This window comes from Piliocolobus tephrosceles, chromosome 6, assembly GCF_002776525.5.
Source record: "Piliocolobus tephrosceles isolate RC106 chromosome 6, ASM277652v3, whole genome shotgun sequence".
Lineage (NCBI taxonomy): Eukaryota > Metazoa > Chordata > Mammalia > Primates > Cercopithecidae > Piliocolobus > Piliocolobus tephrosceles.
In genome coordinates, this window is record NC_045439.1 from 100,828,282 (window position 1) to 100,843,147 (window position 14,866).

General features: G+C 42.1%; 1 protein-coding gene across 1 annotated transcript in view; it reads left to right on the plus strand.

Moving 5' to 3' along the window:
* Positions 1 to 14,866, plus strand: part of IQGAP1 (IQ motif containing GTPase activating protein 1) — a 116,519-nt gene that overhangs the window by 76,909 nt on the left and 24,744 nt on the right. Inside the window, exons 16-25 of the mRNA XM_023195408.2 lie at positions 3,389 to 3,479; positions 3,658 to 3,825; positions 4,849 to 4,991; positions 10,341 to 10,511; positions 11,222 to 11,305; positions 11,403 to 11,474; positions 11,577 to 11,646; positions 11,984 to 12,192; positions 14,160 to 14,315; positions 14,564 to 14,727. Of these exons, the coding sequence (XP_023051176.1) occupies positions 3,389 to 3,479; positions 3,658 to 3,825; positions 4,849 to 4,991; positions 10,341 to 10,511; positions 11,222 to 11,305; positions 11,403 to 11,474; positions 11,577 to 11,646; positions 11,984 to 12,192; positions 14,160 to 14,315; positions 14,564 to 14,727 (1,328 nt within the window). The remainder of the gene's footprint in view (positions 1 to 3,388; positions 3,480 to 3,657; positions 3,826 to 4,848; positions 4,992 to 10,340; positions 10,512 to 11,221; positions 11,306 to 11,402; positions 11,475 to 11,576; positions 11,647 to 11,983; positions 12,193 to 14,159; positions 14,316 to 14,563; positions 14,728 to 14,866) is intronic.

Genomic DNA, 14,866 nt, shown 5'->3' on the forward strand with positions numbered 1-14,866 from the left:
TCACACATGCAAACCATGCCACATAGTAAAGGCTTTTAAAAAAGTTTTGAGTGGTGAGAAGTGCCCTTTAGAGGGATGTGTGAGTGTGTGCTTTCCATATACATATGTACATAACATAGTCATTCTTTTGTCTCTTCTCCCTTTCCCTGTGTTTTGTGTCTTCTTCACTTCTTCTACCTCCAGTCATTGCCCTGTCTTTTTAAATTCTGACTTCTGGTCCTTATCTCTTTACCTTTTCTGAAATGTAATGAGTGTTTCTAAGTGTCAGAGTTGTTAGGGAGCCATACTTTAATATATCTTATATAGCATTTTTACAGCAAATCTGTTTTCTCTCCATAATATCTAACCTGGGTTTTAACACTCTGCTCAGTGATTTGAGTTAATCTTAGGTGATCTCTTTAAAATAAATTTTACCAGAAGGATTTAGGTTTTGTCATTTTATTCAGTCTAATTGGAGCAGAAAGAACCTGGGATGAGGTAGTGTATGCTGTCTTTCTTTCCTTTTTCATTCGGGTGAGGGGCTTTTCTCTATTATGTTTCCCTGAAACACCTGAGACACCCATCCATTCGCTTTTTCTTGCCTTTCGTACTATTGCTCTACTGCTTATTTCTTAAGGAGTATGTATGAAAGGTTTTACTTTCATCTGCATGGGGCAAGGAAGAAAAAATTCTGAATGCTCAGAAAGGCTCTCTGCCTTTCTCTCTGAATGCAAGGGAGGTTGTGGTAAGTCTCACAACTTTGCTTACAGCAGATTCTGCTCAGATATCTGTTGTATGATTATCCCAGAAGTGAACCAAAAATGGCTTGATTCTGTGGAAATGCTTCTGTTTTTATGATGCAAAGATTTTTATACTGCTTCTCTTGGAGACTGGACCATCAGCCCTCTTGCTTATGACTTGTCAATTTAAGTTGTTACAAGCCTGCAGCTGACTCATTGTATTGTCTCACATTGGAAATATTGCCTAGTATTTCCAGTAGTTATTCTTAGGACTCTAGGGGATTGTGTGTGGTTTCTATTTTCAGTAATAGAAAGCGGCTAGTGGTAGGAAGGTACTAGGTTCTGCAGCTTTTAAGTGATTTATTTGTTCTTGCATTCTATTTATCTGTTTACTCTTTTCCTATCCCAACACTGTGAGCGTCTTAAAATTGGGACAGTGCCTCTTAGAATTGTAAGGCCAGAACCTACCACAATTAGGTTAAATGATCTTTCTAAAAGACTCCATTTAAGAGAAATCACTGCTTTCAATTTCAGATGCTTTCCCTTGGCCTTAGTCTGTCACCTGCACTCTTTATAAATTGCAGGAATTGTGGCTGCCTCACTATATGGAATGAAATGTTGTGTCTTTCTCTGATAAAACAGGAAGAAAGCCAAGCCTTCCCTAAGGTTTTGTGACTTCAACTGTTGGGCAGTCAAACGTTTCACTTTGCCTCACAGCTCAGACCCTCATTTGGACACATAGTTATGGTGATTTATTGAGTTCTTTATTCTGCCTCATTCGTGCCTTGGCAAATTATATTCACATCAGGCAATCTAAATGAATTTTTGAGCTGCTGTTTATACCAATTGCTGTTAGCTCAAGCCTCATGAGTATGTTAATTTTGTTGGGTCTACCCAGATCACCACAAACATGACTCCCACAACCTGGCCACTTTAAAACCTGAAGTGTCTTGTCTTTTCTAGAGAAGAGTGCCCCAGTAATCTGCTGAATTGATGCTTTCTGTAAAGACCTTACAGGCATCTTAACAAAGGACCCCCACTCTTTGAGATCGTTGAAGCTTGCATAACCTCAGTGTGACCACGGAAATCTAACGGGGTTATCAGCAGTGGTTTCTGATTCTGACTCTCACACTGCGAGTAGGTAGAAGTAGAATCCTGTTGTGCTAACTCTCAGTAACAGTAGTGACTCCCTGGGGCTAATCCTTAAGCTACTTCCCCAAATTGGAATATGGCAGCCACATTCTTGAAAATTGGAAGATATGCTGGGCGTGGTGGTTCACACCTGTAATCCCAGCACTTTGGGAGGCCAAGACGGGCGGATCACAAGGTCAGGAGATTGAGACCATCCTGGCTAACACAGTGAAACCTTGTCTCTACTAAAAAAAATACAAAAAATTAGCCGGGTGTGGTGGCGGGTGCATGTAGTCCCAGCTACTCGGGAGTCTGAGGCAGGAGAAGGGCATGAACCTGGGAGGCAGAGCTTGAGTGAACAGAAATTGCACCACCACACTCCCGCCTGGGCCACAGAGCGAGACTCCATCTCAAAAAAAAAAAAAAGGAAAATACTAGAGGAAGATATTTCTACTAATCTATTTCTGTTTAAAATGCCATTCAGAGCAAATGGTCACCAACAAGCTCTTATAAAAAAGAAAATTGTCTTAACAAATTTAGAAAGAGAAACGTAAGTCACCTCCACTACATCATACATCTTCTCTGTCCGCAATAGTCAACTCAGACTATGTTGAGAGGCTTGTTAGCTGTACTAAGGAAAGTAATCACAACATTCGTTATGTTTCTTTGTGAAAATTTGCTTTTAAGTTCCCAGCAACTGATTTAACATTCAAGTTTTAGGATATCAGCTGGTAAGAAATGTAGACTGCCTGTAGTGACTCCTGGCTTTAAATATGATACTTCAAAGGTTCTGGTTAAAGTAAGACTTGGCAGTCTTAAAAATATTAGTAGTCATAGAGAACATTAACTTCCTCTGCATATTGTTGGCAAAAGAGGCTTTCAAATAAGTACTGCATATTCATATATATGTATATACCCTGGCCCTTGTCACCCTGTTAAAGTCTCTGGACCCCTTCCCAGTCTATCTGGGCCTCTTGCCCCTTCTAGCTGAGCTACTCCTCCTGCATCACTTAAATTCATCTTTATATAATCTTCACCTACATGTGAGCCATTTCCCTTATCTTATGACCTTTACCTATTTGTTCATTTTTGGAGACAGGGTCTTACTCTGTTGCCCAGGCTGGAGTGCAGTGGTAAGAACATGGCTCACTGCAGCCTAACCTCCTGGGCTCAAGCAATCCTTCTGCCTCAGCCTCCCTAGTAGCTAGGACTATAGGCATGCACCACCATGCCTGGCTAATTTTTTTAGAGAGAGATGGGGTCTCACTATGTTGCCCAGGCTGGTCTGGAACTCCTGGGCTCAAGCATTCCTCCTGCCTCAGCCCCGCAAAGTGTTGGATTACAAGTGTGAGTCACTGCACCCAATCTTTTACCAGTTTTTTGATGCCTACTTCTTCCATTTGACTAACCCACATGTCTCATATTTTTTAAGCCTGTTCTTCCATATTGAATTGTGTCTGGGAAGCCCCCCTTATCATATGTATGTTACAGGTACCCCAATTTCATGACTTTAATAATTTGGTTTCAATGATATGTAGGAAATCCAGGATGAGTCAGCTGTGTTATGGTTGGATGAAATTCAAGGTGGAATCTGGCAGTCCAACAAAGACACCCAAGAAGCACAGAAATGTATGTATCATCTGTTTTATTTCTGTTTTGGTGGAGGCTGGGGGTGACAAGGTGCTCCATACAGCTTGACCAAGATAGGTATGGGGGAACAATTTGCCAGTAGATACAGTTAGGTGAACCAGTATGTGAGTTTAGATACTCTCTAAACTATTCTAGTAATAGTTCTTTCCCGGAATAGTTGCTTTAGGAATCTTTGCCATTAATGAGGCGGTAGAAAGTGGTGATGTTGGCAAAACACTGAGTGCCCTTCGTTCCCCTGATGTTGGCTTATATGGAGTCATCCCTGAATGTGGTGAAACTTACCAGAGTGACCTTGCTGAAGCCAAGAAGAAAAAACTGGCAGTAGGTGAGTTCTGGGGTAATACATATGTGCCCTGAAGCTAACCCTTGAGTATACGAGGGGACAGATGTAGAGGAAAGGGATAAGCTATAGGGAAAGATCTTTTAGCGTAGATGTACGGTACTTAGGCTCATTTTAAAGGAGATAAAAATCCCTGTTTTTGAAAATAGCCTCCCCCCCCCCCCCCTTTGTGGACAGCTGTGTTAACAAGGCCAATTTTCTGAGAATGTGGGAAAGATTAAAATATTTAACTGCTTATCTTTCACAGAGTAGCAGAAGTTCTGATTAAGCCTATAGGCAATTAAAAGTAGTTTGAGTGTAAAAACCAAGAGAAACTTAAGATTTCTTATCACATTTTATGGACTTTTAAAAATTGAAAAACTGGGCCGGGTGCGGTGGCTCACGCCTGTAATCCCAGGCACTTTGGGAGGCCAAGAAGAGTGAATTGCCTGAGATCAGGAGTTCAAGACCGGTTTAGCCAACATGGTAAAACCCTGTCTCTACTAAAAATACAAAAATTAGCTGGGTGTGGTGGCGTGCACCTGTACTCCCAGCTACCCAGGAGGCTGAGGCAGGAAAATCGCCTAAACCCAGGAGGCAGAGGCTGCAGTGAGCCAAGATCGTGTCACTGCACTCCAGCCTGGGCGACAGAGCAAGACTGTGTCTCAAAAAATAAATAAATAAATAAATTGAAAAACTGGAGAGGCTGAATGGTTGCAAATTTTTTAAGACAGACAGGCCTTAAACATAGGCTTTGGAATAGACAAAGTTAAACATGGTTAATTCCATAATTGGACATCATAGGTATTTTCTTCTTACAGACATAAATGAGCTAAGTTAGTCATTATAAAGCCATAATTTAATGGGGGCTTAGGATCTCCCCTTTACTCTCACAGATCCAAGGAGCAGCTTTTGGAGTGGTCTTCATTTAGACTGTGAGAACTGACTGTATTATCCTGCAGTTCTGGATGTGTACAGCTGGGGAGTGTGGCTCTGGGTGTCTTCTATCTTTCCTTTATTTTCTGCCAGGAGATAATAACAGCAAGTGGGTGAAGCACTGGGTAAAAGGTGGATATTATTATTACCACAATCTGGAGACTCAGGAAGGAGGATGGGACGAACCCCCAAATTTTGTGCAAAATTCTATGCAGCTTTCTCGGGAGGAGATCCAGGTAAGTCACCTTTCTTCACATATGAAGAAGCTGAGAGAAAGTGTTTTCAAGCTGTGATATTATCTAAGAGGAAAAGGGCATGTGGTCAGAAACTCTAGACTAAAACTGAGGTTATGTAATGAGCTGTTTTGGGCTAATTTTTTTGTCATAGTTGGGGTAGTGACTAAGGCCTGAATTTGTAAAACATCTGAATTATAGAATTAAGTGATATAAACCATGTGCTAAGAAAAGTTAGATGATCTATAAAAGAAAAATGGAAGGTTGCTGACTCCATTAAATGCAACTTCTTTAATCTTTCCCAGTTTGTATTTTCAGTCTCTTTTCTGACTGTTCCACGAATCATATTAGCTACAACCTGCATTTTCAAATAAAGGTAGCATTTTCATAGAGCTTTTAAAGTACTTTTTCATCTCCTATGTCTTTGTGTCTTTGCTTATGCAGTCCAACAGTTTTTTTTTTTGTTTTGTTTGTTTGTTTGTTTGTTTTGAGACAGAGTCTTACTGTGTCACCTAGGCTAGAGTGCAGTGGTGCAGTCTTGGCTCATCGCAACCTCCACCTCCCTAGGTTCAAGCGATTCTCCTGCCTCAGCCTCCCGAGTAGCTGGGATTACAGGCGTGTACCATACCTGGCTAATTTTGTAATTTTAGTAGAGACGAGGTTTTGCCCTGTTGGCCAGGCTGGTCCCAAACTCCTGGCCTCAAGTGATCCACCTGCCTCAGCCTCCCAAAGTACTGGGATTACAGGTGTGAGTCAGCGCACCCAGCCCATTCAACAGTTATTTGTCAGATACCTCAAATGTAGCAGGTACTGTTCTAAGGAATGGGGATATAGTCATGAACCAAAGCCTCTGCTGTCATGAGATGTCTCTCCCCTGCATCCATATCTATCAAAATTCTATCCTTCCCTTTGTACTGATTCTTGATACAAAAAAAGAAAAAAATTCAGGCTGGGCATGGTGGCTCACACCTGTAATCCCAGCACTTTGAGAGGCCAAGGCAAAAAGACTGCTTGAGCCCAGGAGTTCAAGACCAGCCTGGGCAACATGGTGAAACCTCATCTCTACAAAAAATACAAAAATTAGCTGGGCGTAATGGTGTGTGTCTGGGATTCTAACTAGTTGGGAGGATGAGGTGGAAGGATCAGTTGAGCCCAGGAAGTCAAGGCTATAATGAGCCATGATCCCAGCACTGCATTCCAGCCTGGGCAACACAGCAAAAAAATAAAATTTAATTTAAAAATTCAGTCCTCCTTAAAAATTCAGTCCTCCAAGCACACCCATCTCTAGTCACCTCCTCTAAGAATCTTTTTAGAATTTCCTTTCCTTACCCCCTTCATCTTCCTTTGAAGCTCCCAAAGAACTTTGTATTCACTCAGAATTTAATGTACTTGGATTCAAATTTTAGTCACATTTGTGCTTGTCTATGTCCCCTAGTAGTTTTTAAGGTGAGCTGCTAAGTTTGCAGTACTTTCTTTAAGTGGGAGTTACATTGTCATTGATGGACTGTTGAAGACTTTTAAGGCTTAGCTTGGTGCTGCACTCCTGTCAGTTAAGCCAGAGTTGTTTAATGAATGTTAAAGGGGAAGAATATATACTGAGGGAAGATGTTCAGTAAGCTCCTGTAGGTCATGATTAGACACATTACTAATAGACATTCAAGATTCCTAGAGAAAAAGGACGATGAAATATTTTCAAAAGGTCATTGACTTCCCTTTGTCAATATTTCCCAAATCCTGTGTGGAACAAGTCAAAAATACACCTGTGGAAAAAGTGAAATAGTTCCTTTATTCAGGAGTTACCATCAGATGGATGATTTCTACCTTGTGGTTAAAGTTCTCTTTATATGGTGGGTTACAGTGTCTTACCTTTCCAGTGTTTCATTTTCATTGCTAACGATTTCACAGGTGATGAAATTTGAATTCACTGAACTCTGTTCTGGGCATTGAGAAGATAGAAATAGGTATCAGAGAGTCTCTACCTCCCAGTATTTCACAGTGTTGTGAGAACAGCAGACACAAAACCGAGTACTGTAATGTAAGGCAGAGAGAAGTGGTGCTCTCATAACAGCACATTAAGTGAAGTCTTAAGGGAAATTTTAATTTTGTCCTGGAGTAACATAGCATAGATAATATTTTAGCAGCTGAGAAAAAAAGAAAAGGCTGTTCTAGACAGAAAGGGAAAGTTAAGGATGAGCTTGCTGAAATTATAAAAAGAAAGTAGGAAAGAAAATAGAAAAGGAAAAAGCACAGAGTACTTTTCTGAGGGAGTACATCATCTGAGGGAGAGATGAATGGTGTATTACCTGGCACGTGGTAGGTGTGGCAGGACAAGAGGCCCAGATTGAAGCTTGAGGGCCTAATGTGCTGTGCTAAGGAATTCAGGGTACAACTTCTAGCAGAGTGATTTTTAACTCTTGTTAGGTCAGGGACACCTTTGAGAATCTTATTAACCTCCGCAGAAACACTCATGTTTGAATAGTGTTTTGCATATATGGACCTAAGAATTTAAACGGGAAGGGATGCTACCTCATTTTCAGCATGTGACCTGACTTTACCTCCCCTGCCAACAATAGTGGCCATCACATATAGATCCTCCCACTCTGTACTCCCCACTCTCTGTACTTTCAGCTTACTTGGATTTTCTCTGATTCCTTCTTCATTTTCTCTCCAGAGGAAACAGCTATCCTTTCTAAAGCTCATTATTTATCTTACTGCTTGATTTCATCCTCTCCCAGTTCCTTGCAGACCTTATACTTTTCGTACTCTTCCTCCAGTGTTTGTCAGGATTTAATGTCTGTCTGAATCACCTGGGATCTTGTTAAAATGAAGGCTCTGATTCTAGTGTGAGTTCTGAGAAAAATCTACATTTCTGACAAGCTTCCAGGTGATGTTGATGCTGCTGGCCCAAGGACTGTATTTTAAGTAGCAACCTACATATGTAGGCATCTTTATTTCCCACATCTTTGAAAAAATAATAATACAAACATTTTTTAAAGCCCATGGAATTTCCCTGATCTGGGCTCACCTACATTCATACTCTTGCTAAGGGCCTTGATCTGGCCTCACCTGCATTCATACTCTTGCTAAGGGCCTTGATCTGGCCTCACCTGCATTCATACTCTTGCTAAGGGCCTTGAAAGTTAGTCTACTCGTCACTAATTCACTGTCTGTTACCATCCACTTCTTAGCTCACAGCAGTGTGGTTTCCTGTCCAGCTTTTACTTAGTAAAACTCTTATTTTAGAATTCATCAATAACCTTTTAATTGCCAAATTCAGTTCTGAGCACTCATCGTATTTGACTTGTCAAAAGTCTCTTCCTCGAACCCTTAATTCCTTTAGCTTCTCCCATACAATTCTCTTCTGATTTTCCTACTTCTAAATGTTCCTTCTTAATCTCTCTTGCTACCTTCCTTTCTCTACCTCTGCTTGAATTATATGAAGATTCCATTGGCCCTCTTCTCTTCGTCTACACATTCTTTGAGTGATCTCTTTCAAGCCTGTGGCTCCAGCCCTTACCCCTGTGCTTGTGACTCCTTAATCTTTACTTCCAGACATTAGCCCTTTTCCCTACCACCAGGTTTTTGCCCTTCCTTTTGCAGTCCAGAAGTCCAGCAGACACCTCAAACACAGTTTAATAGGAAAAAACCAGAGGCTGCAATAGTGTATAAGATTGTATTTTTATCTCACATGAAATGATTCTGCAGTTCAGCAGTCCAGGGAAAATGTGGCTCCATGGTATCATATGTCCCAGGATCCTCCATCTTTGTGCTCTGTCATTCTTAGCATGTGGCTTCCATTCTCGAGGTCACCTTGTTACCTATAGTGACAGCTTGGAGCTTTGACCATCAAGTTAGCAGTCCAAGCAGGAAGTAGGAAGAAGGGGAAGGAAAGCAAAAAAGGTGTGCTGCCAGCTGTCTCTCTCAAGGAGCTTTCTCAAAGGTCTTGCCGTACTACTGCTGCTCACAGCGCATGACCTCTCTCTATCTCATGGAGTTTTTTGTTTTTTTTGTTTTTTGAGACGGAGTTTCGCTCTTGTTGCCCAGGCTGGAGTGCAATGGCGTGATCTCGGCTCACCACAACCTCTGCCTCCCGGGTTCAAGCAATTCTTCTGCGTCACCCTCCCGAGTAGCTGTGATTACAGGCATGCACCACCATGCCCGGCTAATTTTTGTATTTTTAGTAGAGACGGGGTTTCTCCATGTTGACCAGGCTGGTCTCCAACTCCTGACCTCAGGTGATCCACCCACCTCAGCCTCCCAAAGTACTGGGATTACAGGCGTGAGCCACCAGGCCTGACCACTCGTGGAGTCTTTTAAGTGCATATAGTGTTGCCCAGAAAAAAAGAAGAAAAAAAAAAAAAATCAAGGCTCTGTTACCAAGGAGAAAGGGGAAGGTGGATATTGGAGGATAGGTAACCAGATGTTCCTAACCATTCTTACTCCTGCTGCCCTTGTTCAAGCCCAGGCCATCTCTCACTTGGATCACAATAGCAGCATTGTAATTCACCCCCTTGGTTGAAGTCTCACCTCACTCTAATCTGTCAGCTACTTTCCTAACAGTAGTTTTTCTAAAAATAATCTCCACCCTGGACAATATAATGAGGACTCATCTCTTCAAAAAATATTTTTTAAAAAATTAAAATTAGCCAGGTGTGCTGGTATGCTTGTAGCCCCAGCTACTCAGGAGGTGAGCTGGGAGGATTGCTTGAGCCCAGGAATTTGAGGCTGCAGCAAGCTGAGATTGCACCACTGCACTCCAGCCTAGGTGACAAAACAAAACCTTGTCTCTAAAATAAATAATAAACATCTGATTGTTTTATTCCTTTGCTTGACAAAGTTTTCTGGCTCTCCAGTATCTTTAGTAACAGTCCAAACCCTCTAGGCTACTTTTCAAGACCATTTGCAATCTGCCTGGGGAAGCAATTTTCAGTCCTCACCTCTGGTCTTTCCCCCTGAGATGTCCTGCATTGTAACATTCTAGGGATCCCTTGATATTTGACACACAGCCCTGTTCGGTACCTGTCACTCTATTCTTGTCTGCCGTGACCCCAGATCAGCCAGCACAGTGCCCAGCCTAGTCAGTGTTGGATAGATGGATAAGTGAGATGACATATGAAGCAAAAGAAGATTAAGTTTTTGTTTATGATATGTTTTCTAGGTAGGAGGAGGTGTGTGAGAACAACTTGGTCCTGAAAAACAGACTTGAGGGCTTTATTCATGTCGCGTAGCTAATGATACAGTATAGACTTAGGAAGCAGGAGTGTTAGCTTGTGTGCTGTGGATGATACTTTGAGAAAACCTGCATCCGTTCTTGCCTGTAACTGTCTTTGAATGTAACCACTGCTTTTTCAGAGTTCTATCTCTGGGGTGACTGCTGCATATAACCGAGAACAGCTGTGGCTGGCTAACGAAGGCCTGATCACCAGGCTGCAGGCTCGCTGCCGTGGATACTTAGTTCGACAGGAATTCCGATCCAGGATGAATTTCCTGAAGAAGCAAATCCCTGCCATCACCTGCATTCAGGTATTTCAGAACCTATCACACAGACAGCAAGCGGGCATCTAGTGCAGGGGTAATAAACGGTCAGCTCTCATGACCATTGACTGTCTGAGTGTGATTTTTGAGTTCTGGACTCTTAGTCTTCTCTTTTCTTTGACAGGTACCTCCTCTTTACTACCATATAACCGTAGTGTGCCTACAGGTGTTTAATGGTGGCACAGTGGCAGTTCTTGGGTACCTGTTCCTCTCTTCTTCTAAGACTATACCTTTCTGTAAGATTTGAACCTTGAGGAAAACAATTGTGGTTTTGCTTCAATGATAAGGCAGAACAATGTCCTAGAAAGAAGTCTGAGTTAGGAATGATGGTTTCACTGCTACCAGACAGTGGTGAATCTCCAAGTTTGTGTCCCCATCTGTAAAAGGGGAATACCCCATTGTATCTTATCTTCCTCACCTGATTTGTTGGAAGAAGCCAGTAAATGAATCTGTATGGCTGCACTATAAAAGGTGTGCAGGGCTGTGCTGACGTTGGGGAAGTAGAACGTAGCCATTGTGTTCTTCCAGTGGAGGGATGGCCCATGCCCTTGTTCCCCTGTCACTGTTGGAAGTGGTCCTTCCTAAAACTTCATCATGAAATTGTACTTGGATCATATATCAAGATGAAAGATTTTTTTTTTTAACTTCCATTGATGCTTGGGAAGTAATATGTCCTCTGTAACATTTGATTGTTTCAGTCGCAGTGGAGAGGATACAAGCAGAAGAAGGCATATCAAGATCGGTTAGCTTACCTGCGTTCCCACAAAGACGAAGTTGTAAAGGTATGGTAGCCTGAGCAGGGTTTCTCCATGAGGCGTGCAGGTATAACATGTGTTGAGATGAACGACTCTTCTAATTTTCAGGATCCCTTTTCCATAGATTCAGTCCCTGGCAAGGATGCACCAGGCTAGAAAGCGCTATCGAGATCGCCTGCAGTACTTCCGGGACCATGTAAGCACCCTTGGATCATACAGGCCATTAGGAGCTGCTTTGCCATATTTTTGGTAGACAGATGAACAGAGGAATTTCTTCTTCTTCTTTTTTGTTCCTTAGATAAATGACATTATCAAAATCCAGGCTTTTATTCGGGCAAACAAAGCTCGGGATGACTACAAGACTCTCAGTGAGTAACTGGCTCCGCGTGAAGAGTTGAGGCAGTGGCTGGGAGCCACCAAGTTCAGGGTGTTCTCCACAGACCTCTTTTACTGTCCTGAAGGCAAGGCTTGGGGGAGAGGGTGTGACCTGTGACATAAGCCCCTTTGCTAACATGTGGCTAGGTATCTTGTTGGCTTGTTGCATTAACCTTTATCATAACATAGCAATAGCCTGACACAGAAGACTGCACATCTCAAAATGAAATGTGTGTGAATAGAACTACTTTTTCAAGACAGTGCTATTTCCTGAGACATAGTACTTTTGCTGGTAACTCCATTCTTTGTCTGATGCATACTTTCTGTCAGTCAATGCTGAGGATCCTCCTATGATTGTGGTCCGAAAATTTGTCCACCTGCTGGACCAAAGTGACCAGGATTTTCAGGAGGAGCTTGACCTTATGAAGATGCGGGAAGAGGTTATCACCCTCATTCGTTCTAACCAGCAGTTGGAGAATGACCTCAATCTCATGGATATCAAAATTGGACTGCTAGTGAAAAATAAGATTACATTGCAGGTATGGCCCAGTGCCAGTGGGGTCTTGGAACACTTCATCCTGCTTTGTAACCCTTGCATTCCCCTTTCTGACTGGTGGGGAGGGTGGAGGCTGACCTTCTTCTCAGCTACTGCCATGAGCCTTTTTTTTTTTTTTTTTTTTTTTGACCAAGTCTCACTCTGTTGCCCAGGTTGTACTGCGATGTGGTCTCAGCTCACTGCAACCTCTGCCTCCCAGGTTCAAGCGATTCTCCTCCCTCAGCCTCCTAAGTAGCTGGGATTACAGGCATGTGACACTACACCTGGCTAATGTTTTTTGTTTTTTGCTTTTTGGCTTTTTTTTTTTTTTTTTTTTTTTGAGACTGAGTTTCCCTCTTGTCGCTCAGGCTGGAGTGCAGTGGTGTGATCTCGGCTCACTGCAACCTCTGCCTCACAGGTTCAGCGATTCTCCTACCTCAGCCTCCCAAGTAACTGGGATTACAGGCGCATGCCACTTACACCCTGCTAATTTTTGTATTTTTAGTGGAGGCAGCATTTCGCCATGTTGGCCAGGCTGGTCTTGAAGTCCTGACCTCGGGTGTTCCACCTGCCTCAGCTTCCCAAAGTGCTGGAATTACAGGTGTGAGCCACGGCACCCAGCTTTTTTGCATTTTTAGTAGAGACGAGGGTTTCACCATGTTGGCCAGGCTAGTCTCGAACTCCTGGCCTCAAGTGACTGATCCACCCACCTTGGCGTCCCAAAGTGCTGTGATTACAGGCGTGAGCCACTGTGCCCGGCCATCATAAGCTTTTTAAAAAGTTGTATAAGACAGGTCAGGCATGATGGCTCACACCTATAATCCCAGCACTTTGGGAGGCCGAGGAGGGCGGATCACTTGAAGCCAGGAGTTTGAGACTAGCCAGGCCAACATGGTGAAACCCTGTCTCTACTAACAATACAAAAAATTAGCTGGACATGGTAGTACATGCTTGTAATTTCAGCTACTCAGGAGGCTGAGGTGGAAGAATCACTTGAACCTGGGAGGCAGAGGTTGCAGTGAGCCAAGATTTTACCACTGCACTCCAGACTGGGTGACAGAGTGAAACTCTGTCTCAAAAAAAAAAAAAAAAAAAAAAAAAAATTTAAGACATAAAACAATTTAATAGACAAAATTTAGATAGAGAAAAGAAGATAAATGTCTTCCCCTAATTTCACCTACCCCAGTCATTTTGTATTTTACGTTCTTACTTCATATTAAAGGATAAGACTCTTTCGCTATGATAAGTAGTGATAATTTTTTTTTATTTTATTTTTTGAAACAGAGTTTCCCTCTGTACCCCAGACTGGAGTGCAGTGGCATGATCATGACTCGCTGCAACCTCGACCTCCTAGGCTCAAGTGATTCTCCCACTTCAGCCTCTCAAGTAGCTAGGACAACAGGTGCATGCCACCACGCCTGGCAAATTATATTTTTATAAGAGATAGGGTCTCTTTGTGTTGTCCCGGCTGGTCTCAAAACTCCTGGGCTCAAGTGATCCCCCTGCCTCAGCCTCCCAAAGTGCTGGGATTACAGGTGTGAGCCACTGCACCCAGCCATAAGTATTATTTTTAACAGTAGCATAATCGCTTTTTAGAAGATAATACTATAATTTACCTCTTTTTCCCCTAGTATTTGACATTTAGGTTGTTTTCCAAGCATTTATTATAAATAACATTGCAATTATTGTTTCAGTATATATGTAGCTATTATTTTTATAATAGATTGCTAGAAGTTGGTTTCCCAATTCAGTGAACATTCTTATGGCTCAGGTTCTTTGTTGGAACATGGGAATGGATTTGATTGGTTTACTGAAAACAGGATAAAGTATAGTGATTTTAAAATATTCGGTGGGAATCTGCCAGTGCAGTAGACCTTCATGTGAGTTTGCATGTGCTACAAAACCTTTCCTCAATGCCCAGAGGTTCATCTTTGAAGGCTTTCTGATCTATGTATTGATTTTTGTTTATAGGATGTGGTTTCCCACAGTAAAAAACTTACCAAAAAAAATAAGGAACAGTTGTCTGATATGATGATGATAAATAAACAGAAGGGAGGTCTCAAGGCTTTGAGCAAGGAGAAGAGAGAGAAGTTGGAAGCTTACCAGCACCTGTTTTATTTATTGCAAGTAAGTGGCTCCTGGAGTCAGTGTTATAAAAATTTAGTGAATTTGTTTTTCCACAAGAAAGCCTTACCCATTGATCTCTCTGGAAATATTTTTGAATTTCACTGAGGGGTGAGTGACGGGCACTGTAATACGTTAATTTGTTAATTTTTTTCTCATATATATTCTAGTCCTTCAATTTTAAATAATTGACTATACCTTGCCAGCCTTTATATTACCTACAGATGACTTATCCCTTGGTTCTATTTCAGACCAATCCCACCTATCTGGCCAAGCTAATTTTTCAGATGCCCCAGAACAAGTCCACCAAGTTCATGGACTCCGTAATCTTCACACTCTACAACTACGCGTCCAACCAGCGAGAGGAGTACCTGCTCCTGCGGCTCTTTAAGACAGCGCTTCAAGAGGAAATCAAGTATGAACAGATTTCTTAAGGGCATAGGCCCCTTCCCACTAACACAGGGGCTCCCAGTTTGAGATTCATGCCTTCCTGATCTTTTCTTGATCTCAATTAATTCATGAAAAATGCTTACTCTAAAGAAGCATCTAATTTT